The sequence below is a fragment of the Panulirus ornatus genome, chromosome 1 (assembly GCF_036320965.1).
Source record: "Panulirus ornatus isolate Po-2019 chromosome 1, ASM3632096v1, whole genome shotgun sequence".
In the NCBI taxonomy this organism is placed as follows: Eukaryota; Metazoa; Arthropoda; class Malacostraca; order Decapoda; family Palinuridae; genus Panulirus; species Panulirus ornatus.
This window is the reverse complement of record NC_092224.1, coordinates 9414784-9440619: the sequence shown is the minus strand read 5'-3', so window position 1 is coordinate 9440619 and position 25836 is coordinate 9414784. Positions and strand designations below refer to the sequence as shown.

The 25836-nt window shown below is 39.3% G+C and overlaps 1 protein-coding gene across 7 annotated transcripts in view; it reads left to right on the top strand.

Moving 5' to 3' along the window:
• LOC139755387 (BTB/POZ domain-containing protein 3-like) overlaps nt 1-25836 on the top strand; it is a 167276-nt gene that overhangs the window by 33042 nt on the left and 108398 nt on the right. For 4 of the 7 annotated variants that reach the window (XM_071673840.1, XM_071673932.1, XM_071673759.1 and 1 more), the window contains exons 2-4: nt 3761-4009; nt 12741-12898; nt 24837-24976. In XM_071673840.1, the coding sequence (XP_071529941.1) occupies nt 12767-12898; nt 24837-24976 (272 nt within the window). In that variant the 5' untranslated portion in view covers nt 3761-4009; nt 12741-12766. The remainder of the gene's footprint in view (nt 1-3760; nt 4010-12740; nt 12899-24836; nt 24977-25836) is intronic. The other 3 variants (XM_071674208.1, XM_071674116.1, XM_071674024.1) reach the window with 1 other exon arrangement.

Here is a 25836-nt window from a genome sequence, read left to right as displayed (position 1 = left end):
GTTTGTCTTTGGAATCTTTTTCTTGAATGCCTGTATTGTGTTTGGAATCCATTTTCTACATTGTTTTGTGGCTCATAGTTATGTGAGCCTTCCACAAAATAATGTTTACTAGGCTGTTGAACATTTGAATAGTGTGGACATTGATAAGGTTTGTCATAATTCCTTCTATTACTCTGTCTTGAATAATTTGGATATTCATAAGGTTTGTCATAATTCTGTCAATTACTCTGTTTCCAGGTTATTTTTTTTCTTACAATATTTGTTAGCTATTTCTAACTGGTCAGCCATCCTGGCTGCTTCATTCACATTTATCACTCTACTCTTGCATATTTCATAATATATTTCAGGTAGTAAGCCACTTTTGAACTGTTCCAACAGGATTAGTTGTCTCTGCTCCTCCGCTGTTTCTACTTTTTCTGACTTACACCACCTATCAAATATCATTCCACATTCTCTAGCCATCTCCAGGTCAGTTTGTCTGCTAATTTTCTTGACATCCCTAAACCTTCTCCTGTATGCTTCTGCTTCCAATTCCACAGTTTATGATACTGCTTCCCTAACAGCCTTATAATCTACTGATTCCATTAAACTAAGACATGCATACACCTTTCTAGCCTTACCCTTAAATTTACTCTGCACCAACATAATGGCCCAGTCAGTTTCCTCCCATTCTTTAATAGTGGTAAGTTTTTCAAACTGAATAAAGAAGTCCTCATCTTCCTCTTCAATAAATTCAGGTAACTGACTTGCTTTATCATTATCATCTCCAAATTTCCTCAGTAACCCTCAATATCAAAATTTTCTTCTCAGAACTACCTTTAATTCCAACCCTTCTTCCAGTGATGTATGGCTCATAAAGTGCACACTTTGGTCTACCCACATTATACTCATTACTTCTTACCTTACTAATATTATGTTTCTGTTCCCAAGCAACATTTAATCTATAGTCTTTGGTGATTTTTGACACTGATATTTACCTTGACCAAATTCTCCACATCCCATACATTTCATTGGTGGTCTCTCCTGTCTACTAACATAAGGGTTATGAGCAAACTGAGGTCTTGAATGCCTGTATTGTGTTTGTCTTTGGAATCTTTTTCTTGAATGCCTGTATTGTGTTTGGAATCCATTTTCTACATTGTTTTGTGGCTCATAGTTATGTGAACCTTCCACAGAATAATGTTTACTAGGCTGTTGAACATTTGAATAGTGTGGACATTGATAAGGTTTGTCATAATTCCTTCTATTACTCTGTCTTGAATAATTTGGATATTCATAAGGTTTGTCATGATTCTGTCTATTACTCTGTTTCCAGGTTATTTTTTTCTTACAATATTTGTTAGCTATTTCTAACTGGTCAGCCATCCTGGCTGCTTCATTCACATTTTTCACTCTACTCTTGCATATTTCATAATATATTTCAGGTAGTAAGCCACTTTTGAACTGTTCCAACAGGATTAGTTGTCTCTGCTCCTCTGCTGTTTCTACTTTTTCTGACTTACACCACCTATCAAATATCATTCCACATTCTCTAGCCATCTCCAGGTCAGTTTGTCTGCTAATTTTCTTGACATCCCTAAACCTTCTCCTGTATGCTTCTGCTTCCAATTCCACAGTTTATGATATTGCTTCCTTAACAGCCTTATAATCTACTGATTCCATTAAACTAAGACATGCATACACCTTTCTAGCCTTACCCTTAAATTTACTCTGCACCAACATAATGGCCCTGTCAGTTTCCTCCCATTCTTTAATAGTGGTAAGTTTTTCAAACTGAATAAAGAAGTCCTCATCTTCCTCTTCAATAAATTCAGGTAATTGACTTGCTTTATCATTATCATCTCCAAATTTCCTCCTTGTACCCTCAATTTCTAATTCTCTAAGTTTTACTTCCTTATCAGCGTGGATTCTCTCTTTTTCTACCTCTATTTGTATTTTCTTGAGCTCAAATTCTAACCTTAATATCTCTGTTGCATTTTTTCATTTTTATCAACACCTTGAAGTTCCTTCAATACTGATAAGGACACCAACTGGTCAGTTAATTCTCTCTGCATGTCACTTTTGACATGTGTCAGCAGAGAAATTCTATAATAAACTGCCACCTGGCTCAGTTCATCTTTCTTACACTGGTACAGAAAATGTATATCCTGGGTTTCAGTAAACTTCTTACCATTATCTGCCATGTTTAAACACATCATATTTACAAATATGAACACTTACTTGTGTAGAGAAATCTCCATATATTTCAAGAGAGCACAGTAGAGTACTAACCCACAACACTTCAGCCAGCTTGAATTACATACACTTGGTTTCACAATTTCAGCTCCCTGGACTCAGTTTTCTCATATTCATATCCTGAACAGCAGCCTTCCACAATTTTCAGCTCCCGGACAGCAGGCTTCACAGTTCACAGTCCCAACAGCAGATTTCACAGTTCAAAAATCCCAGACAGCAGGTTTCATAGTTCAAGCATCCCGGACAGCAGTTTTCACAGCTCAAGATCCCGGACAGGCCCCATGTCACGTTCTGCCTCCACCCCTTACACATTAAAGGGTGTATAATCAGCCCATAGGCCCATTGAAACAGATAACTCTGTTTTAACGGCTTCTGTTAAAAGAGAGGTTTAGACTAGACACAGATTCCCTCACAATATGGCTAACATCTCCTGACAGCAATCGCCGTAATTGTACCTATTATTCCCTTCTTCAAACATTGGTCAAATACCGAACACAGATAAAATTCTATAAAAAATATATTTATAACAGTAAAATAAACATTGCTCTCTCTTAACATGAATAATACCATTTATCCTTGATACATAGATATTTCTCTGTATTACTTTACTTAACATCATTGTAGCAAATTCACTGGCCTCAATTATATGACATATGGGTTTGAAATGACTGACATATGTACAGATTACATTATACATTTACCAACAGCTTTGTATCACATCATCCTCTTATGGCCATTCCTGAGAGAGAGCTTGACCTTGACCATCTTCCAGTTTCTATACAATTTCTCAAAGAAAACTGAATAAGACATAATAGGTAGCAATAACATTTATGGGTAAATAGGGGAGACAACTGTAACAAAAGCAAGTCCGCAGAAGTACTCAACCTTCTATAAGAATATAGCATACACTTAGCCATCCTACACCCAGATCCTTTCTACTTGCTTTCTATGATTGCACAGCCCGAAGGCAAAACAGACAGTTTGGACAAATAGGACAACTCATGATACTTTTAACGCCAACATCCAATTCACAGACCCTACTCCAAGCATGAAACAGATCACAGACTATGACAAAGCAGACTACTTCTAAATTTTGTGATACATGGACTCAAGGTATGCGTTTTTGAAGGTACACTTTTGACCATAAAACATCAAACCTCACAATACTGTACATAGATATGTATTCACAGATGTTTGATTCAGTTACACATCTGGATAGAGATTTGAAAAATATATGAAACTTGCATTTTTTCCCCAAAATTTGTATATTTTGATATAATCACTTGGTGCCTATATTATGTGTTTATATTTTTTCATGGAATTTGAAATATGAAGATTTTTTCCAGGTGTTACCTAGAATTATAATTAGATTAGCCATTGAACTACCATTATTTTTCCTTAGTTGATTGATTACGAAATGGTTTGATACTTTGTAATTGTTTTTTAGGATATGTGTGATGTGCTCATATTTTTTTGGTCAAAATAAGGAAAGAAATGTAATTCTTTCCCCAATTTTGAATTGCAGTGATGAATGATTTACACATATACTGATGCTTTGTGGGAAGAGCTTGGAGCAGCTAGTACACAGTGTCCATTACCACGCAGTGTCATCTTCAGTCTGTATGTTGTGCTGGTGGATATAATCTGCCTGTAGTATTTTTCACCACGGAACCCAAACGCCCAGCCAGTTTTCCCTCCGTGGATGAGCCAAGCAAGAAGAGGAACAGAAGCATTTCCTTAGAAGACAAGTTGGCCATTTTAAAGAGGCTAGAGGGTAATTGTCGGCTGTACTATGTATCCCACTTCTTTCAGATCTGCAAGTCTACAGTTCATACCATGCACATTGGCTTTCAAAAGATCAAGGTAGCTGTTTTTTAGGCTTCACCAGAATCAACATGAAAGCCCTGCCACTTCACTAGTACCTTAAGATGCTGAAGAGCCTTATTCATATTCTGTCACCAATGATGATAATGCTGATGAAGCCTCCAGCCACAAAGCTACCACCATTTCTTTAAAGTACAAACCCCCCCACAAAATTATCCTATTCTTTATTTAGGTAACCTGTTATTTAAAGTATTTCTCCATGTTTTAATACATCTCCCAGTCATTTGCACTACTTCCCTGCGAATATCATCCAAATGCCTCTCTCTTCTCTATCACTAACAATCTTACTTCTTCATCCCACCACTCACTACCCTTTCTAATCTGCCCACCTCCCACCTTTCTCCCACCATTTGCGCAAGCCATCACTGCTTCCCTAAGTACATCCCATTCCTCCCCTACTCCCCTTATGTCATTTGCTCTCACCTTTTGCCATTCTGCACTCAATCTCTCCTGGTACTTCCTCACACAAGTCTCCTTTCCAAGCTCACTTACTTTCACCTCTATCTCTCTCCCCAAAATTCTCTCTTGATTTTGGAAAACCTCTACAAATCTTCACATTCACCTCCACAAGATTATGATCAGACATCCCTCCAGTTGTCCTCTCAGCACATTAACATCCAAAAGTCTCTCTTTTACATGCCTGTCAATTAACACATTATCCAATGATGCCCTCTGGCCATCTCTCCTACTCACATAAGTATACTTATGTATATCTCTCTTTTTAAACCAGGTATTCCCAATCACCAGTCCTTTTTCAACACACAAATCCACAAGCTCTTTATCATTTCCATTTACAACACTGAGCACCCCATGTACATCAATTGTACCCTCAACTGCCACATTTCTCACCTTCGCATTCAAATCACCCATCACTAACCCGGTCTGGTGCATCAAAGCTGCTAAAACACTCGCTCAGCTGCTCCCAAAACACTTGCATCTCATGATCATTCTTCTCATGACCAGGTGCATAGGCACCAATAATCACCCATCTCTCCATCCACTTTCAGTTTTACCCACATCAATCTAGAATTTACTTTCTTACATTCTATTACATACTCCCAAAACTCCTGCTACAGGAGTAGCACTACTCCTTCCATAACTTTTGCCCTCTCACCATCCCCTGACTTTACTCCTAGGACTTTCCCAAACTGCTCTTTCCCTTCACCCTAAGGCTTTGTTTCACTCAGAGCCAGAACATCCAGGTTTCTTTCCTCAAACATACTACCTATCTCTCCTTTCTTCTCACACACACTAGGGCACCCCATTCTGAGCCTTCAAGGAGGAGAGCACTTCCCCCATGACTCCCTCTTCTGTTTCCCCTTTTAGAAGTTGAAATACATGGAGGGGAGGGAATTGGGAATACCTGGATTAAAAAGAGAGATGTACATATACATATGTGAGTATGAGAGATGGTCAAAGGGCATTATTAGATTAAGTGTTAACTGATTGGCATGTAAAAGAGAGACTTTTGGATGTTAATGTGCTGAGTTGGGTAGCTGGAGGGATGTCTTCTCACTATCTTGTGGAGGCGAAGGTGAAGATTTGTAGAGGTTTTCAAAAAAGAAGAGAGAATGTTGGGGAGAAGAGAGTGGTGAGAGTAAATGAGCCTGGAAAGGAGACTTCTGTGAGGAAGTACCAGGAGAGATTGAGTGTAGAATGGCAAAAGGTGAAAACAAGTGACGTAAGGGGAGTGGGAAAGGAATGAAATGTTTAGGGAATCAATGATGGCATGTGCAAGAGATGCATGTGGCATAAGAAATGTGGGAAGTGGGCAGATTACAAAGGGTAGTGAATGGTGGAATGAAGAAGTAAAGTTGTAACTGGAAGAGAAAAGAGAGGCGTTTGGATGATACTTGCAAGGAAGAAGTGCAGATGACTGGAATATGTATAAAAGAAAGCAGCAGGAGGTCAAGAGAAAGGTGCAGGGGTTGAAAAGAGGGCAAATGAGAGTTAGGATGAGAGAGTATTATTAGATTTTAGGGAGAATAAAAAGATGCTTTGGAAGGAGGTAAATAAAGTGCATAAGACAAGAGAACAGATGGGAACATCAGTGAAGGGGTCAAGTGGGAAGTAATAACAGGTATTGATGAAGTGAAAAGGAGCTTGAGTGAGTATTTTGAAGGTTTGTTGAATGCGTTTGGTGATAGAATGACAGATGTAGGGTATTTTGGTCGGGATGGTGTGTGAAGTGAGAGGGTCAGAGAAATTGGACTGGTTAAGAGATAAGAGGTAGTGGAAGCTTTGCATAAGATGAAGTCCAACAAGGCGGCAGGTTTGGATGGTATTGCTGTAGAATTTATTAAAAAAGGGGGTGTCTGTGTTGATGATTGGTTTGGTAAGGATATTCAATTCATATATGGATTATGGTGAAGTGCCGGAGGATTGGTGGGATGCATGCATAGGGCCATTGTACAAAGGCAAAGGGGATGAAGGTGAATGTTCAAACTGCAGAGGCATAAGTTTGTTGAGTATTCATGGGAAATTATATGGGAGGGATTTGATTGAGGGGGTGAAGGCATGTACAGGGCATCAGTTTGGGGAAGAACAGTGTGGTTTCAGAAGTGGTAGAGTATGTGTGGATCAGGTGATTTCTTTGAAGAATGTGTAAGAAATACTTACAAACCAGATAGATTTGTATGTAGCATTTTATGGATCTGGAGAAGGCATATGATAGGGGTGATAGAGATGCTTTGTGGAGGGTCTTAAGAGTATATGGTGTGGGAGGTAAGTTGCTAGAAGCAGTGAAAAGTTCTTACCAAGGATGTAAGGCATGTGTACAAGTAGGAAGAGAGGCGAATGATTGGTTTCCAGTGAATGTTGGTTTGCGGCAGGGGTGCATGATGTCCCCATGTTTGTTTAATTTGTTTACGGATGGTGTGATTAGGAGAGTAAATGCAAGAGTTTTGGAGAGAGGGGCGAGTATGCAGTATGTTTAGGATGAGAGTGCCTGGAAAGTGAGTCAGTTGTTGTTCGCCAATGATACGGCTCTGGTGGCTGATTCAAATGTGAAACCGCAGAAGTTGGTGACTGAGTTTGGAAAAGTATGTAAAAGGAGAAAGTTGAGAGAAAATGTGAATAAGAGCAAGGATTGGGTTCAGTAGGGTTGAGAGCCAAGTCAGTTGGGATGTAATTTTGAATGGAGATAATGGGAGGAAGTGAAGTGTTTTAGTTATCTGGTAGTGGATTAAGCAGTGAATGGAACCATGGAAGTAGAAGTGAGTCACAGGATAGGGGAGGGCACGAAGGTTCTGAGAGCAATGAAGAATGTGTGAAAGGAGAGAATGTTATCTTGAGGAGCAAAAATGGGTATTTTTGAAGGAATAGTGGTTCCAACAATGTTATATGGTTGTGAGGCTTAAGCTATAGATAGGGTTGTATGGAGGAGGGTGGATGTGTTGGAAATAAAATGTTTGAGGACAATATATGGTGTGAGATGGTTTGATTGAGCAAGTAATGAATGGGTGAGAGAGACATATGGAAATAAAAAGAGTGGTTGAGAGAGCAGAAGAGGGTGTATTGAAATGGTATGGACATGAGAGAATGAGTGAAGAAAGACTGACAAAGAGGATATGTGTGTCAGAGGTAGAGGGAACCAGGAGAATTGGGAGACCAAATTGAAGGTGGAAGGATGGAGTGAAAAAGATTTTAAGCAATTGGGGCCTGAATATACAGGAGGGTGAGAGGTCTGGAAAGAGTAGAGTGAATTGGAACGATGTGGTATACCAGAGTTAACATGTTGCCAATGGATTGAACCAGGGTGTGTGAAATGTCATGGGTAAACCATCGAAAGGTCTGTGGGGCCTTGATGTGGATAGGGAGCTGTGCTTTTGGTGCATTACACATGACAGCTAGAGACTGAGTGTGAACAAATGTGGCATTTTTTGTTTGTTTTCGTGGCACTACCTCGCTGAAGCAGGGGGTAGCGAAACTGTTTTCTGTGGGACTGGGTAGCTGCGGGAATGGATGTAGGCAAGCACGTATGATTATGGACATGTGTGTATGTGTATATGTTTATTTATGTATATGTGTATATGTTGATATGTATGTATATGTATATGTGTGTATATGGGCATTTATGTACATATGTGTAAATGAGTGGATGGGCCATTCTTTGTCTGTTTCCTGGCGCTACCTTGTGATCGCAGGAAACAGTGATTACTTATAATAAGTAAATAAGTATATGAGTGGATGGGCTATTATTCATTTATCTTTTTCCTGGTGCTACCTCGTTGACATGGAAAACACCGAAGTTTGGGTGAAATTTTGCTCTAGATTATTGAGAATTGAGAACATGAGGATTTCACACACATACACACTCCCATCATCCTCTGGTGGACATTGAAATCCCCTGCAGAGAAGATCTTGGCTTTCAAGTGTGAGGATGTCATGGCTTCAGGGCAGGAGTTTAGATAGTTGAAGTCAAAGATATAAAATTTGTAGAATTTGGAAAAACTTGGTTGTAGGAGACAGCCCTTGAGCCAGATAACATCAGAGTTTGGGGACTCAGGATCCTCAAGTCATGCATTAGGTGTGTTGATGTTGCAAAAATGCACAGGTACCACCTCTGAACCAGAATCATGAATGGATATCATATTAGATACGAGGAAGGAGCCAATGAGAGTATCATTAAACAATTGAATCTCAGAGAGAAGTAACTCATTATGTGATGTACCAGACATAGAGTTCAACAGGAGAGAGGTTACTAGAGAGACCATGAATGTTGGTAAAGTGAGTATTAAAAGAGGTGGGTCCACCAGAGAGGGAAAGGTCAGGGAAGGGGCTGGTTCTACTACTGTCTGAACCTTCCTTCTCATTGGTATTTGGTGGTGTACCTGTACTATCACAGACAGGGTAGTCTGCTTGAACCCTTTATATAAGAAAGTTGGTTTGTGAGAAAATTTTGATAAGTGATACATCTGCTTAGATCTGATTGATTTCCCGTGTGTGGTCTGGATATGCCATCTTCATTAGAAGATGATCCAAAGTGGAGGTCAAATTATCCTTAAGGGTAAAGTTCTTAATTTTTTTCTATGGGGTTTTCCTTAAAGTCCCCTCCTCCTCCCCTTAATATGGATTTTTTTTTTTACTTGTTTACCATTTCCTTTATTAAGGAGGTGGCACCAGGAATAAACAAAGAAAAGGCCAAATTCACTTGCAACTGTTCTTTAACTGTCATGTATAATGCACCAAAACCACAGCCCCCTGTCCACAACAAGACCCACAGACCTTTATATGGGTATGGTCCCAAATACTCATAGGTCTCACTCCAGAGGTGAGAAATCTTAGTTTTGAAGCACACTTTTTCTGTGCTGCATAATCCCACTGTGCTTGGTTTTACTTGTGCACCTTTTATTTTTTGACGCTAGGTGGGGTAGATTTCAATCATGCAGTAACTGCCCACGAAGACGAATTGATGAGCATGGTAATGGGTAGAGTGAGCTCAGGCCTTGGTGACACTTTTGACTCTTCCCTTTAATCATTCCATGTTTTTAACCCTTCCCACTTCCTCAGTGCTCAGTATATTCTTCTTACCAAGATATTTCAGTCTGTTGAATATCTTTATAGAAAGAAGTAATATGGATTGAAAGCTAAATTGTTCTCTAAATTTTCATAGAATAAAAGTAAAATTCATGTTTTGATGATTAGGTTTTGAGAATTACTGCTGACTTAGATTTGTAGTGCAGATGATTTTTTTATACCTAGCTTTACATGTTTAATGCCCAAAGTCCAGTGAGTAACTAAGTGAATGTCTGGCATGTTTTTCCCTACCATATCATGACAGTGACAGCTTTGACTACAACTGACGATTTTCTTATGCTAACAGTGTCCCTATAACATTACTGAAAAACTCCAATACATGTGAAGTATCAGTTAGTGCTCATGATGTAGGCACTACATTTCCTTATTCTTAACTCTGAAAAAATATAGATGTTTGAGGCTAGCAATATGCAGATCTTTAGTGAAGTGGAAAAGGCTGCGTGTGTAGCAAACTTCACCCTCTTAGAATTTCCATGTTTCTTTCTTTTACTCTGTTTATCTGCTTGATACTACATTGTGTCACTAAAAAGGAAGCTTTGTTAGTATTGTAAGTATGATAGCCTTTCCTCAAACCTGAGCCATCCCAAGGCCTTGTGGTTATGGTCCCTCTATTTCCCCATAGACCTCACTTATAACCCATGTAGATCCCCATTTTCACCTTAGCCTTGCCTTTCACACTGACCATGCACCATGTGTGTGAATAGTTAAGATTTGTGTTTTTATGCTCTTTCTTAATTATATTCATGTATTGTGACAACTGATATGAAGATACCAAATGTAATTGACATTAAAAACAAAATTTTGAATTACCATATGACCTAGAATGGGGAGCCCTCTGCATCCTGGGGACATGTGTATAGTATAACATGAATGAATGTAGCATACACGTGATTGAAGATGAACTCAGAGAAGATTGAAAATGCTGTTGCTTGGTCAGGCTAACTAAATGTTAGGAATATTCCAAGAATGAGACATCTTTTGATTGGGAAAATTTAAATTATGTTACAAGTCTAGGTAGATTAAAACTGGAAAATACCCATAAACTCAAGTGATGATTTTATAGAATTCAAATATAAATCATCTTTACATAATTGGTGAGCCCCTTTTTCCTTTCCAGGTGGGGCTAAGGAGTTCAGACTCTAGGAGTTGTTAGGAATGCATCGTTATTTTTCCAATGTACTGAATTCCTCAAAAAATATTTCTGACCTTGATGCATGGCTAAGATTTATTATGGGTACAGATTATGACACACTCAAGGTGAAATCATTGTACATATGGTCACTGGACAAGTGTTTCTTATGGTATGTGCTCCTGCAACCCACCTTAGTGTGCCTCAGTCTATCTTTAGGGAAGGATGTTTGTTCTTTATGCCTCCAAGCTGTTGCTTCATTTTGGGAATTTTGTTACTGTATTTTTTCTCCCTGTGCTTCATGATGGTTTGCTTTTACCTTTCTGAGAAGGAGAAAGCCCAAAATCTCACCTAGAAGCAAGAAAATATAGGTACACATGAACTTTCTAGGTGTACTAGGCTTGTAGAACACAGGGCCAGGGCTTGTGGCCTCTGACATCATCATCCCACCATCCCAACTTGTCCCTGGTTGTCCAAGAAAACTTTTAGATCTACAGATAACTTCCTGAATGAGAATTATTGAAATATCCTTGCATTTCAGCTGCTGAACTTAAGAAAAATCATCCAAAACTAATGGGAAATATCACCTAAAGAACCATTCAGCATCACCTGCAAGATGATTCACATTCCCTCCACTAGTCACCTGCCAAACCCCTGCTTATGAAGGAAATGGAACACAGCTTACCCAAATTTGCAGAAATGTAGGGACTATAGAGAGGAACAGTGGAGTAAGGTGATGTTTTATGATAAACATTCCTTCAGGTGTGTGCATTCAAGGCAGGGGTGGGTGAAGAGGGTGCCAGCTTGTATGACAAAAATTTCACAGTGAAGATGGTGGAACATGCAGATAGTGTGATGGCCTTTGGTTTCTTCAGTGGTGCAGTGGGTATAGACGGGTTGTGCTTTTTACCAAAAAACACAATGAATGAAGAGCAGTTTATGAGGTGCTAGAGGATCATTGACTTCCTTTATATGAGGTTCTCAGGTGCGATCACTTTATGCAGGATACTACCCCCTGCCATAAGGCTAGAAAGTTGATGAACTGGTTATCAGAGAAAAACGTTCAATTGCTGAAGTGGCCTGGGAACTCTCCAGATCTGAACCAAAAGCAAGAACTACTGAAACCAGGTGAAAATCAAGCCTGCTTCCTGCAACCCCCTCATCAGCACTTTGTCTCATTCAGGTGATCAAGACCCTGTGGACACAAAACATAGTCTTAGTATACTTCAGGAACCTTGCCATTTCCATTGCCAGACATCAAGGCCAAAGAAGAGAGACAGAGTACTAAAATGTAAGTGTGACAAGAACTTCCAAAATATATGGAAGGATGGGCAAGGTTTTTTGCAGACTCTTTATTATGTGTCTGCTTGTGTGGGTTCATAATAAACACTTTTTCCCAGAAATGCTTTCCCACACAAAGTGGAGGAAAGGTGCTTTAAAGACTTCTTTTTCTTACTTTTTTTTTTTAGGCTGAGTTTTAGAAACAGCCACATATTTTTTCATTCCTTCCTTTCTATCTTTGCTTATTAAAAACCATATTTTCAGTCTTGACAGTAACAGGCCTAAGGCACAAACTCTGGTGTTTTTTGAATGGTGAGATTGAAAGCTGGGAGGCACCTTCTTACTACAATGTCACATCATAGTCCTGGGTGGGTTGCAGTATGGTTGTAAGGTCCTTGTGAATATTTGTAGCAAATTATGTGCTATGATGGTTATATAGGGTGAATCCTGGTGGATAAACCCAATTTTCTTTAGTTAGAGTCTTGTTTTAAACCTCTGTGAGCAGTTGCCTGTAACTAATGCTCATAGTAGAGAAATTGATTTCATACTTCTTAACCAAATATTTCATCCATTTCAATGTCTTCATGGTTGATATATGCATTGTAATTTGAATTGTAGATTTTTATTTTCCAAAAAGTTACCCTAGTTAATATCACAGTGCAAACTTTTTCAGCCGATGAAAGGACACCTACTTCAGAGATGGCGCACAGCAGCAGTAGCATAGACTGGCAGACAGAGCTGAGATATATCAACCAAAGGGCAACTCATATATTACAATCAGGACAGTGGGCTGACTGTACATTTATTGTTGGCAATGAAAATAATCAAAAGGTATGATAAGAATATGGTAACATTTACACAACAATGAATTGGAATCATATGGTATTATAAGAATATGGTAACATTCTCACAGCAATGAATTGAAATCTAGTAGACCTAGTATTGCCCACTTTTGTTGTTGTTGAAACTAGATTATCCATCATTTATGAGGACAGGAAGATAAGTGAACAGAGGAGCAATTGAGAAAAAGTTAACATGAGGAAACAGGTGAGAGTGAGGAATCATGAGAAAACAGAAAATAGAATTTGGAATGTACTGGGCTATATGACACTTGGTAACACTGAAATGTTACATTCTTGTCAGGGAACAGGAGGAAGCAATGGAAATAGAATAAACAGGAAAGTTCACATTTTACTTAAACACTCTAGATGTAGGTCGAGGATGTGAATTCTTAGAAACCTATACGTATCCTCTTCACTGTCAAATCACTCTCCATAATCTGTCTTCATAACCAATCCAAGAACAGTGTTTGTTCTTGTTACAAAGAAAAATTGAAACCGTTGCTTACAGTGTGGATTTTGTCTTCCACCTTTGGAGCCGTCTGACATAAGATTTCTCTATCCTTTATAACGTAACTTTTATATTTCTTATTCCCCATCCCCTTCCACTTCCTCTAACTATGTACAACTCTTTGACTATTTGTCATCCTGCCTGAAGCATTACTCTCTTCTTACCCATGAACTGGACTTCTCTTTATAGATTTCATTGAATACCATAGAAATTGGCTTTGGTGAACTGTGGGTGGTTGCAGTAAAGTCGTCCCCTTTTTTTTATCCCCTTGTGTCTATCCAGTGAACGTGAAAGATTATCTTGGATTATCTCCAGGAAAAATAAGGTCAGGACCCTTCAACCCTTATATTTCTGGTGTGGAAGTGCTCATCTTCCTCATTATTTGCTAATATTTCTAACATGAGTTTGGTGGCTCACTCATTTTGAGCACACCCTTTTCCAGTCAGCAGCCGTCACCTGGATGTTGTCATCAAGCTACTCAAAACCAGCCACAAACAGTTTACAGTTCTCTAGGATCACACACTGTCATGACATTGCTGCTACAGACCTATTTTTTCCATCGCTTGAATTAGTGCCTCTTTCCATTTTTATATTATTTGATTTTAAGTATGGTAAGAGTATGATAGGAGCAATAGGTAGATGATTAGGTAGAAACATTAGGTAGAAGTAGTAGGTTGGAACATTATGTAGGAGCATTAGGTAGAACTAGTAGGTTGGAACATTGGTCAGGAACATTAGGTATACACATTAGGTAGAAGTAGTCAGTAGGAACATTAGTTAGGAGCGTCTGGAAACATTGAGCTAGAGTTACCCAGACCCAGTGGCCTGTTTAGGGTAAGGCACTGATGGATTAGAAGCAGCACTGGAGCTCGCCAGTTATAGAGATTCTTTTGCCTTGGCCACTCTCTTGAGGGAGTTCCCAGAGGGATTGGGCATTAGCAATATAGATAGATAGATAGATAGATAGAGAGATAGATAGATAGAGTATGGTACATATGTGTTCCATGAATAATGCTGCAATGTTTGGTAACCCTCCAGTTAACTGAAGATGATTATGCTACATGATTTCTACTGAGTAAAGAATTATATAAGGATTTTAGTTTCATGCTGGAGGGGTACAACATTATTTCCATTACCGTATTTTTTGTCAGTCTTTTTTCGTCAATGATTTAGGATAATGTATTTAGTGTGTTTGTCATATATGTATCTCACATAGTCCATTTTACATCTAGCATGGTTATTAGTCTGTTTGTTATGTACCTCGGTACCTTAGTGTCGATGACTGAATAGTTTTTAAATGAATTATATGCAGCACATTGGAAATCATTAAGGTGAATGGCATGTTGGTTCCTTGTGTTTCCCACTTCCCTTGTCTTTGGTGACTTTAACTTCCATTTTATTGAATGGCAGGCTGTAGCTATAGTTACATAAGAAGGATGTTGGATCAGTGGTTGAAAGAGAACAGGTACAGAGACTTAATGATTTCTGTAGATCACAAGATCATATGAAGGTAAACTGCAAGCCAACAAGAGGGTACAAAATACGATGGATCTTATTTTGGAAAATGACATGGCACTGTTTGCAGATATAAAGGTATGTAATGTAAGTTTATCTGTTTATATCACTGAAATCATTACATTAGGTAGTAGTTGATAGGCAGCCAATAAGCAAGGAGTTATATTACCAGTGCTGCCCACCTGGGTATTGGGAGGGTTAGTGACAGTTGCATAGTGAGCCAACGCTTCAGTTTTTATCAGATTGCACTTCTCTGTCCCAGGTAGCTGTCTTTTCTTTTTGCCTTATCCACATGTAGACTGACTTTTTGCCCACAAACATCCAATCTTTTCTTGTCACTCTTAATACTTGACAACACTTAACTCACGTTGCTTATTCTTCATAACTCTAGATTTTCCTGTCGTTGAGCACTATGTGCTGACCCTGCCTTTTGGCAAAATGGTAGGAGATATGGAAAGGAACATTTAGGCTTTTGTTAGTTGTTGGTTGAAACATTAGGTAGACACGTAAGGGAGAAGTAGTCAGTTGGAACATTAGGTAGGAGCCTCGACAAATGCTGCACTAGAGTTGCCTCTATCAGTGACCTGTTAAGGGTGAGGCACTAAAGGCTAAGGAGCTGCACTGGAGTTCTTTAGTAATGGAGAGACTATTGCCATGGCCACCCCCTTGATGGAGCTCCAGGAGGGTACAGGCATCAGAGATATAGATAGATAGATAGATAGTCAACAGTGTATAAAATAGTAATGAATGAATGTTTGCTTGATACAGCAAAAGAAGACAATAGTAGGATGAGTGATATAAAGTCTCACCTCAACAAAATAGACTGGGAAAAGGCCATTGATATGATTCTGAATATAAATAAGATCTTTAGACAATAACCTAGCAAGATATAAGAAAATACAATGAGGAGCAAGGACAAATAATCAAGCAGATACCAAAGAAAAAAAAATACAAAATGGAAAACATCTTGCTGCCATGATTATATCACTTTTTATTAATCAGCTTTATTACATGATTCTGTGGTTTCTTTTTACCTTTTATTTAAATTTCTTTAGTTCATATTTCAGTTGTTTTTTTCACGTTATGCAAATTCTGTCATGATCATCTCATTTTTGTTTTATGAATAGACATTTGTTCTGTGTGCATTGATTTCAAATGATTTTTCAAAGATGAAGCTCCACATCCCTTTTGTGAATAATCTTTTTTGCACTAAGTTACTTGGTTGTCCCATGAAGTACTTCTACTCTTGACTTTTTCTTGATGCCATTGTGCATGAAAAAAGAGAATCAGTAAGGCTTGGTAAACTTGATTATTTCACTTCAAGCAATGTGATTGACCGAGACTCTACCAACCCCTGAGGCAAGTTCATCTACACTGGCTAGTGTTTGGTGACTCGTATGATTCATGCCAGCTCCCCCACAACACTTGTTAAGAAGTGCTCAAAGCTGCCAGTTCTTCTTTTTAAGTCTTCTTTTGTATATCCACCACATCCTCTTTGTGTGTGGTAAGGATACGGATGTTTACTAAATAACGGATGCGGATGTTTATTTCATCACAAACACGGATGTGGATTTAAATAATGATGCTGATGTTCCGCAAATGCAGATGTGGATGCGGATATCCAACATATCTCTATATTGCATCGTCTTACTAGGGACCCTAAACAGACTCCAAAGTTGATGAGCTAGGACATGGTTGATAAAATTCCACCCAAGTGAATTTAAAATAATAGGGATGGGACACTGTGAAAAAAGGCCTCAATGTGATTTTCATCTAGCAAGAAATAAGCTTCAGGATTATGCATGTAAGAAGTACTGGAGAGTTAACATCATACTTGACCTGTCAGCAAAGCCCCTAATAAGGAGAAAAGTTAAGAACAATAACTGTCTTCTGGAAAATGTCAGAACAACTTTCAAGTAAGGTGGCAAGGGAAATATTTAGCATGCTATTTATATCCTACACATGGCTAAAACCAGAACATGCTTATCAGGTTTGGATGCCACAGCAAAAGAATTGCTAAGAGCTAATAGAGAAGGGCCACAAGAGGGCAACAAAGATAGTACCAGAATTAAGAGAGATCAGTTGCTGGGAAAGTTTAGAGGCTGTGAATTGGCCTCCTTGGAAAAGAGAAGATTGAGGGGTAACCTGTTTACAACCTTTGAGTATTGGAAACAGATCAATGACATGGACCGTGAACAGTCCGAGATGTAGGGATAGATCAACCAAAGGACTTAACATGAAATTAAGCTAGCAACTTATGTAAAGAAATACTCATATAGAATAAGATTGGTGAATAGATCAAATGAGATGATAAAGGACATGGTTAATACAACAGGCACTAATTACTTGGAAGAAAAAGTTAGTTGTCAGTAAAGATGGAAAATGAGAAGAAAGATATGATAGAAATAAAAAGAATTAGGTTTTATATGGGTAGGAGAGAATCTTTCTCAGGTAGTACTTTAAAACAATATCTTAGTAAGTAAGATGCAATGCTTAGATGACAAAGAGAAAATGCAGTTAGAATTAAGTGTAACAAAAATTGGACAGCAAGTATCCTAATGTAAGGGAAATATGAACATTTAAGCCGTAGAAAGACCTATGGCACAACAGTTATACCTTACAACTCTCTCCCCATGCTGTACATTTGATAATGTAAAAGAGATTTGAACAACTTAAGTGAAAAAATACTTCCCACGCATTCCTCGCGTGTCGTAGAAGGCAACTAGAGGGGATGGGAGCGGGGGGCCAGAAATCCTCCCCTCCTTGTATTATTTTTTTAACTTTCTAAAATGGGAAACAGAAGAAGGAGTCACGCGGGGAGTGCTCATCCTCCTCGAAGGCTCAGACTGGGGTGTCTAAATGTGTGTGGATGTAACCAAGATGTGAAAAAAGGAGAGATAGGTAGTATGTTTGAGGAAAGGAACCTGGATGTTTTGGCTCTGAGTGAAACGAAGCTCAAGGGTAAAGGGGAAGAGTGGTTTGGGAATGTCTTGGGAGTAAAGTCAGGGGTTAGTGAGAGGACAAGAGCAAGGGAAGGAGTAGCAGTACTCCTGAAACAGGAGTTGTGGGAGTATGTGATAGAATGTAAGAAAGTAAATTCTCGATTAATATGGGTAAAACTGAAAGTTGATGGAGAGAGATGGGTGATTATTGGTGCATATGCACCTGGGCATGAGAAGAAAGATCATGAGAGGCAAGTGTTTTGGGAGCAGCTGAATGAGTGTGTTAGTGGTTTTGATGCACGAGACCGGGTTATAGTGATGGGTGATTTGAATGCAAAGGTGAGTAATGTGGCAGTTGAGGGAATAATTGGTGTACATGAGGTGTTCAGTGTTGTAAATGGAAATGGTGAAGAGCTTGTAGATTTATGTGCTGAAAAAGGACTGGTGATTGGGAATACCTGGTTTAAAAAGCAAGATATACATAAGTATACATATGTAAGTAGGAGAGATGGCCAGAGAGCGTTATTGTATTACGTGTTAATTGACAGGCGCGCGAAAGAGAGACTTTTGGATGTTAATGTGCTGAGAGGTGCAACTGGAGGGATGTCTGATCATTATCTTGTGGAGGCTAAGGTGAAGATTTGTATGGGTTTTCAGAAAAGAAGAGTGAATGTTGGGGTGAAGAGGGTGGTGAGAGTAAGTGAGCTTGGGAAGGAGACTTGTGTGAGGAAGTACCAGGAGAGACTGAGTACAGAATGGAAAAAGGTGAGAACAATGGAAGTAAGGGGAGTGGGGGAGGAATGGGATGTATTTAGGGAATCAGTGATGGATTGCGCAAAAGATGCTTGTGGCATGAGAAGAGTGGGAGGTGGGTTGATTAGAAAGGGTAGTGAGTGGTGGGATGAAGTAGTAAGATTATTAGTGAAAGAGAAGAGAGAGGCATTTGGACGATTTTTGCAGGGAAAAAATGCAATTGAGTGGGAGATGTATAAAAGAAAGAGACAGGAGGTCAAGAGAAAGGTGCAAGAGGTGAAAAAGAGGGCAAGTGAGAGTTGGGGTGAGAGAGTATCGTTAAATTTTAGGGAGAATAAAAAGATGTTGTGGAAGGAGGTAAATAAAGTGCGTAAGACAAGGGAGCAAATGGGAACTTCAGTGAAGGGCGCATATGGGGAGGTGATAACAAGTAGTGGTGATGTGAGAAGGAGATGGAGTGAGTATTTTGAAGGTTTGTTGAATGTGTTTGATGATAGAGTGGCAGATATAGGGTGTTTTGGTCGAGGTGGTGTGCAAAGTGAGAGGGTTAGGGAAAATGATTTGGTAAAGAGAGAAGAGGCAGTAAAAGCTTTGCGGAAGATGAAAGCCGGCAAGGCAGCAGGGTTGGATGGTATTGCAGTGGAATTTATTAAAAAAGGGGGTGACTGTATTATTGACTGGTTGGTAAGGTTATTTAATGTATGTATGACTCATGGTGAGGTGCCTGAGGATTGGCGGAATGCGTGCATAGTGCCATTGTACAAAGGCAAAGGGGATAAGAGTGAGTGCTCAAATTACAGAGGTATAAGTTTGTTGAGTATTCCTGGTAAATTATATGGGAGGGTATTGATTGAGAGGGTGAAGGCATGTACAGAGCATCAGATTGGGGAAGAGCAGTGTGGTTTCAGAAGTGGTAGAGGATGTGTGGATCAGGTGTTTGCTTTGAAGAATGTATGTGAGAAATACTTAGAAAAGCAAATGGATTTGTATGTAGCATTTATGGATCTGGAGAAGGCATATGATAGAGTTGATAGAGATGCTCTCTGGAAGGTATTAAGAATATATGGTGTGGAAGGCAAGTTGTTAGAAGCAGTGAAAAGTTTTTATCGAGGATGTAAGGCATGTGTACGTGTAGGAAGAGAGGAAAGTGATTGGTTCTCAGTGAATGTAGGTTTATGGCAGGGGTGTGTGATGTCTCCATGGTTGTTTAATTTGTTTATGGATGGGGTTGTTAGGGAGGTGAATGCAAGAGTTTTGGAAAGAGGGGCAAGTATGAAGTCTGTTATGGATGAGAGAGCTTGGGAAGTGAGTCAGTTGTTGTTTGCTGATGATACAGCGCTGGTGGCTGATTCATGTAAGAAACTGCAGAAGCTGATGACTGAGTTTGGTAAAGTGTGTGAAAGAAGAAAGTTAAGAGTAAATGTGAATAAGAGCAAGGTTATTAGGTAGAGTAGGGTTGAGGGTCAAGTCGATTGGGAGGTAAGTTTGAATGGAGAAAAACTGGAGGAAGTAAAGTGTTTTAGATATCTGGGAGTGGATCTGGCAGCGGATGGGACCATGGAAGCGGAAGTGAATCATAGGGTGGGGGAGGGGGCAAAAATTCTGGGGGCCTTGAAGAATGTGTTGAAGTCGAGAACATTATCTCGGAAAGCAAAAATGGGTATGTTTGAAGGAATAGTGGTTCCAACAATGTTGTATGGTTGCGAGGCGTGGGCTATGGATAGAGTTGTGTGCAGGAGGATGGATGTGCTGGTAATGAGATGTTTGAGGACAGTGTGTGGTGTGAGGTGGTTGAATCGAGTAAGTAACGTAAGGGTAAGAGAGATGTGTGGAAATAAAAAGAGCGTGGTTGAGAGAGCAGAAGAGGGTGTTTTGAAATGGTTTGGGCACATGGAGAGAATGACTGAGGAAAGATTGACCAAGAGGATATATGTGTCGGAGGTGGAGGGAACGAGGAGAAGTGGGAGACCAAATTGGAGGTGGAAAGATGGAGTGAAAAAGATTTTGTGTGATCGGGGCCTGAACATGCAGGAGGGTGAAAGGAGGGCAAGGAATAGAGTGAATTGGATCGATGTGGTATACCTGGGTTGACGTGCTGTCATTGGATTGAATCAGGGCATGTGAAGCGTCTGGCGTAAACCATGGAAAGCTGTGTAGGTATGTATATTTGCGTGTTTGGACGTATGTATATACATGTGTATGGGGGTGGGTTGGGCTATTTCTTTCGTCTGTTTCCTTGCGCTACCTCGCAAACGCGGGAGACAGCGACAAAGCAAAAAAAAAAAAAAAAGTCATAGAAAGACATGTCACAACATTAACACTTTACAGCTCTCTCCTCATGCTGTACATATGATTATAATGAACAAACAGTAAAGGAAGTTGATGATAGAGTGAGTTAAAGACACCTGGGAGTAATTATAAATGGAAAGCTAAGATTTGGACAACACATTAAAGAACTCATAGTGGCAAATCAAGTAATGAGTGGTGTACTCATAACAACTTTCACTACAGTAGATAGAAAATTGGCGATGTAAATGTTCAATTGATGTATGCAAGGAAACTAAGCAATGGTGTTAAATGTAGTATGGTCACCTTAAGGCATACTGAAGTCAGTAAATTGAAAGATATTCTGAAACTTTAAAAGCAAAATCAAAGGAATAGATATATGGACTACTATGATGAAATGTTGAAAGAACTTGAACCCTGTAATCTAGAAAAAGAAGCACAAGATACATAAAGATTCATACATGGCAACAAATGGAAGGGATGAAAAAACACAATTAAAACTTCACGGCCTGGCAGAAATAGAATTAAATCTGCAAACATTAATTTGAATACAGTATACTGCATAAATGTCAAACCAATCTGTGAGAACTGAGTGAAAAATATAGATTCTGCCATGTCCCTCCTTTTAAAACACAAGAACTTGCCTGGCATAAGTACAGGAAAAATGGAAAACAGCCAGATAGTTGGTTAAGAACATTCCCAGACAAATCCAAGGTTAACAACTTTTCAATATCCATTGTAACAGGAAATAACTATTGTCAGATAAGTGGTATGTGCAGTGATCACTCAGAGCTAGCCATACCTCACAGCATGACCTTGTTATTGCTACTCACAGGAAGGTACTCACTTTCTGTTTTTTTTTATCTGGGTTTTTATTTATCCTGTTGATATGACATATGGATTTGGCACTTGAGGTGAGTAAGTTTATGGAAGAATGACACACTAGAAACACAACCTTGATAGGTATATGATAAGAAATAATAAATTCATATTAGTAAAAGAGCATGATAAGAGCATATCAAGATGTATGGGTTATGCTATGTGTTTGCATCTCATTATACATGTAATCAGTCTTGCAGCAAGGCAAGTCTGGCAAAGCAGTGTTCACTGTTAGATTTGCAAAGTTGCTTCCTTTGTAGCATTAAGACTCAAGATATAGTTGAGTCTTCTGAAGGCGGATGTTACTATGAAAGTGGAAGATGTCCTGATGTTTACTTTTGTATAGGAGGCTTTATCTGGATGGTATCATATGAAATTTCAAATGTCTTTGTAACTGAATGTCAGTAATTATGCCATGGTATGAAATTATCATTGTGTTAAAAATTGTTACGCATTGAAATTGAAAAAGACTTATTGTGTTAGTGAACATTAAAACATGAAATATTTTGTTAAACAGTTAACATTAGAACATGAAATACTTATTCTGGCATTCTTAAAGCTCCTTTCTCTGTAACATACATGAAGCCGTTGTGTTACACTAGATTTTATGCCTGTAGTATATAGTAGTGTAATCAGGGAAGTTAACTAGTTGGGGTTAGCTGGCCTGTGGTGTGGTGGAGGGGAGCCTATCTGGTGGGTTAGTAGCCTCAGGCACACGCATGGCATCTGTAACATCAACACACCCATTACGTGTGGTGAAAAATTTGCCATTATCTGAGCAGGTTTGTGGCTGAGTTGTAAAACAATGTTGTATATGGTGCATAGAGAGTCATAGATTGTTGTGAAGATATAGGGAATTCCTGACATTGAGGGAGGCTCATCATAAGAGGATGTTACAATACCTAGAATTGTTCAGCAGGTTCTGATCTGCAATATTGTGTCATGGACAGCCACATTGAGGCCAAGAGATCCCCTAGGAAAAAGAAATGTGCCAGATGAGATCTACCTGGTTCTGTGGAGGGTCATTGAATTTTCCAAGCTGTAGCTAGACTGCACGGGTTTTGGCATTATGTTGGAGGATTACACAGATACAAAGAAGGATCGGTTTGACCAAAGTACTCAGGTTGGGTTCCAGAAGTGACTTACAGTAGGGCTGCGAGGCAGATCAATATGTGGAGTTAGTGTTGGAGTAGGGTGATAATGTGGCACTGGTGTTAAGGATTAATGTGTAGAGAATTTCATGGATGGAGGCAATTAGGGTAAAAATGTGTGAACTATTAAAGTGACTGGCAGAGTAAGGCTATGCTTCATTGACCTAAGTGTGTTGTGACTTAAATCAAGAAAGTTACCAGGCATTGTGTTAATAGTGAACACCCTGAATGTGAACAATTTGTGAAATTTTGGAAATCTTTTATTTAATGTTGTAAATAAGGTTTCATTTAGTTTTGAAAGGAAATTGATCAGTGTATTTATTGTTTTATATTTTACTGAGATTGTTTTTGCAATATTTGTCTTGTAAATAACTAAGGAGATTATTTTGTTTCAGTGACCTTTGCAGGAATTCATGTGTAGCTTAAATTCTCTTAAGTGAGGTGAGGCGAGCCCTGTGTACTCTGCTATTGGCATTATTTTGTTTGAGGTCAGTTTTGTGTCATTACAGAATTGGTAGTAGACCATGGTCAAACTTGGCATTTTGAGTTAATTAACTGATCCCTGCTTGGGTCCAGTAGTATATACAGCATGGCGAGTTGTAATTATGTAACAGGTAGGGATGATTCCCACCCAGTGATTTCCGTGGTGGAGGATTGAGATGTAGATACATCACCAAAGACTGAGGATTCCCTACTTATTTTGACTAACCAGCTGGGAGTCTGGTGTTATGGGGTCCAAAGGTATTGTTCTCTCCTGGTTAGCCCCCACTATTCAAAAGTTCTGAGGAAGATCAGGGCAGGCCAAGCAATTAGATGATTGAAAGTTTGGAGGGTCAGGAGGCAGTGACCTATTTGTGTGAGATTTTGGAACAACCAGCTTTATCTAGGGTTTGCAACAGATGTGTGAAAAATCCAGAGGAATTGTTTGATTGTTTGCAGGATATTTGCAGGAAGATGTGTGGGAGTATGGTGATATGTCGGAGTTAGAAGATTTGCAGAAAGTAAGGCAGAGGAGCCAATGCAGTTGTTACATACTTGGTTCTGTAGGAATCTGATAGATAGAGAAATTGGAGTGAAGTTGCAGAAGTGGCGGGAGGAACATTCCAATGCGTCATGGGAACAGTTTGTCCAACAGGCAGATGATAATGTGAGGGAAGGGGAGCGAATAGACAAAGAGGATGATGAAATGAGAAGAACATCGAGACATGATAGAGTAGCAAGAGGTGTACAGGACATGTTTCCACACCATCCTGTGTTCTGTGTGGTCAACAGGGACATCATGGGTATCAGAGTGAAAGATTCTAAGATCTGGTATAAAAGGGTCTGGGAAACAGCCAGTCTTGAGTGATGCAGGTAATTTGCATCAGGGCAAATACATGGCCCAGACCGGAACCATGAATCCATTCATGGGTTGCGTAAGTAGTCAAAGAGTGAGAAAGTCAAGTTGTTTTGTAGGACACCTAGGATTAACATATTGCTGAATGGTGTTTCAGTTGAGGCTATGGCTGATTTGGGAAAAGAGATCAGTTTCATGATGGAGGCCTGGTGTAGGGAATGAGTTCTACCGAGGCAGGTGATAGTGCATGTAATTGATGTTCAAGTGTTTGATGAGAACAGGATAGAAAATCCATGTTTAGGATATTTTCATGTGGACTTAGTGGTAATGGACTTGTTGATGATGCAGGTGCCCCATGCTACCAACCCGCCGGACAGGCTCCCCTTCGCAATGATGCAGGCCTACCAACCTCAACCAACTAGCTTCCCTTGTTACACAAACTCAATGTCATCTCATATGGTTTTGATTTTCATGTGATATTCATATACCCATACCAAGAATATCATTGATTCTTGTCACCTGCTTAGATTAATTTTTGTATTATTTGGATTCTTCAGACACTACGAGGACACCGCCTCATCTTGGCTATGTCGTCACCAGTTTTTGAAGCCATGTTTTATGGAGGAATAGCAGAGAAGACTGGCAAAGCCGTAGAAATTCTAGATGTACAACCAGATGCATTTAGAGCTTTATTACAGTGAGTTTAATGTAACAATGTATTATATATTTTGGCTATTGTTCTTGTAACCCTTTGTAGCACTGTAGTTAGAAAAAACAGATTTGCCAGAGGAAAAGAATTTTCATTATGGTCTACTTCATTCAGATGATTCTTGTTTTGGGCTACAATCATGGCTCAGTCCTTGTTGGTGATCTGGAGCATATTCCATTAGTTTCCACTTTTATGCAATTCATCTTCCCATATGAATGAATATATTCTTCTTTGTAAATGATGCTGTAAATAAGTTAAAGCATAAGACACTGACATAGTATGTGCATATGAAAAAAATGGGATTGAGAATAGGAATGAAAGAAAGTAAGCTTTTGAGTGAGGAAAGCCCAAGGGTGCAGTGTGCGTCGATTCACTGAAACACAGTATGAGAAGCAGCTAGGGAAACCATGGAATGGTCTCTGGGGCCAGGTTGTGAATAGGGGGCTATATAGGATTTCAGTGCTTGCACATGAAAGTTAGAGAATGCATATTAGCAAATGTGGCATGTCTTTCTCTGCCCCTGATCTTATTTTCTGTTTCAGGAAAATGGGACCATTGAGTTAGTTTTGCCATCTCTTTACAAGCTCTGTACACCTACTTAAACCTCGCTGAGTTCCTTTTCTTATGTTCTCTTGCCATCTCCTTGCTGCACAGTTGTTTTTTAATATAATCATGACAGTTATACATACCTGTTGGCCTTGGTCCCTGGCATCATAGTATGCTAAGAATCTCTGGGTTTTGGCTTGAGGAGTGCTCAAACAATTGTTGCGCTAGCCCCTCCCAGGACTTGTCCCACTCTGATAGATCTATCTCTTTTTCTATTCGCTATACCAACACTCACAGTCTCT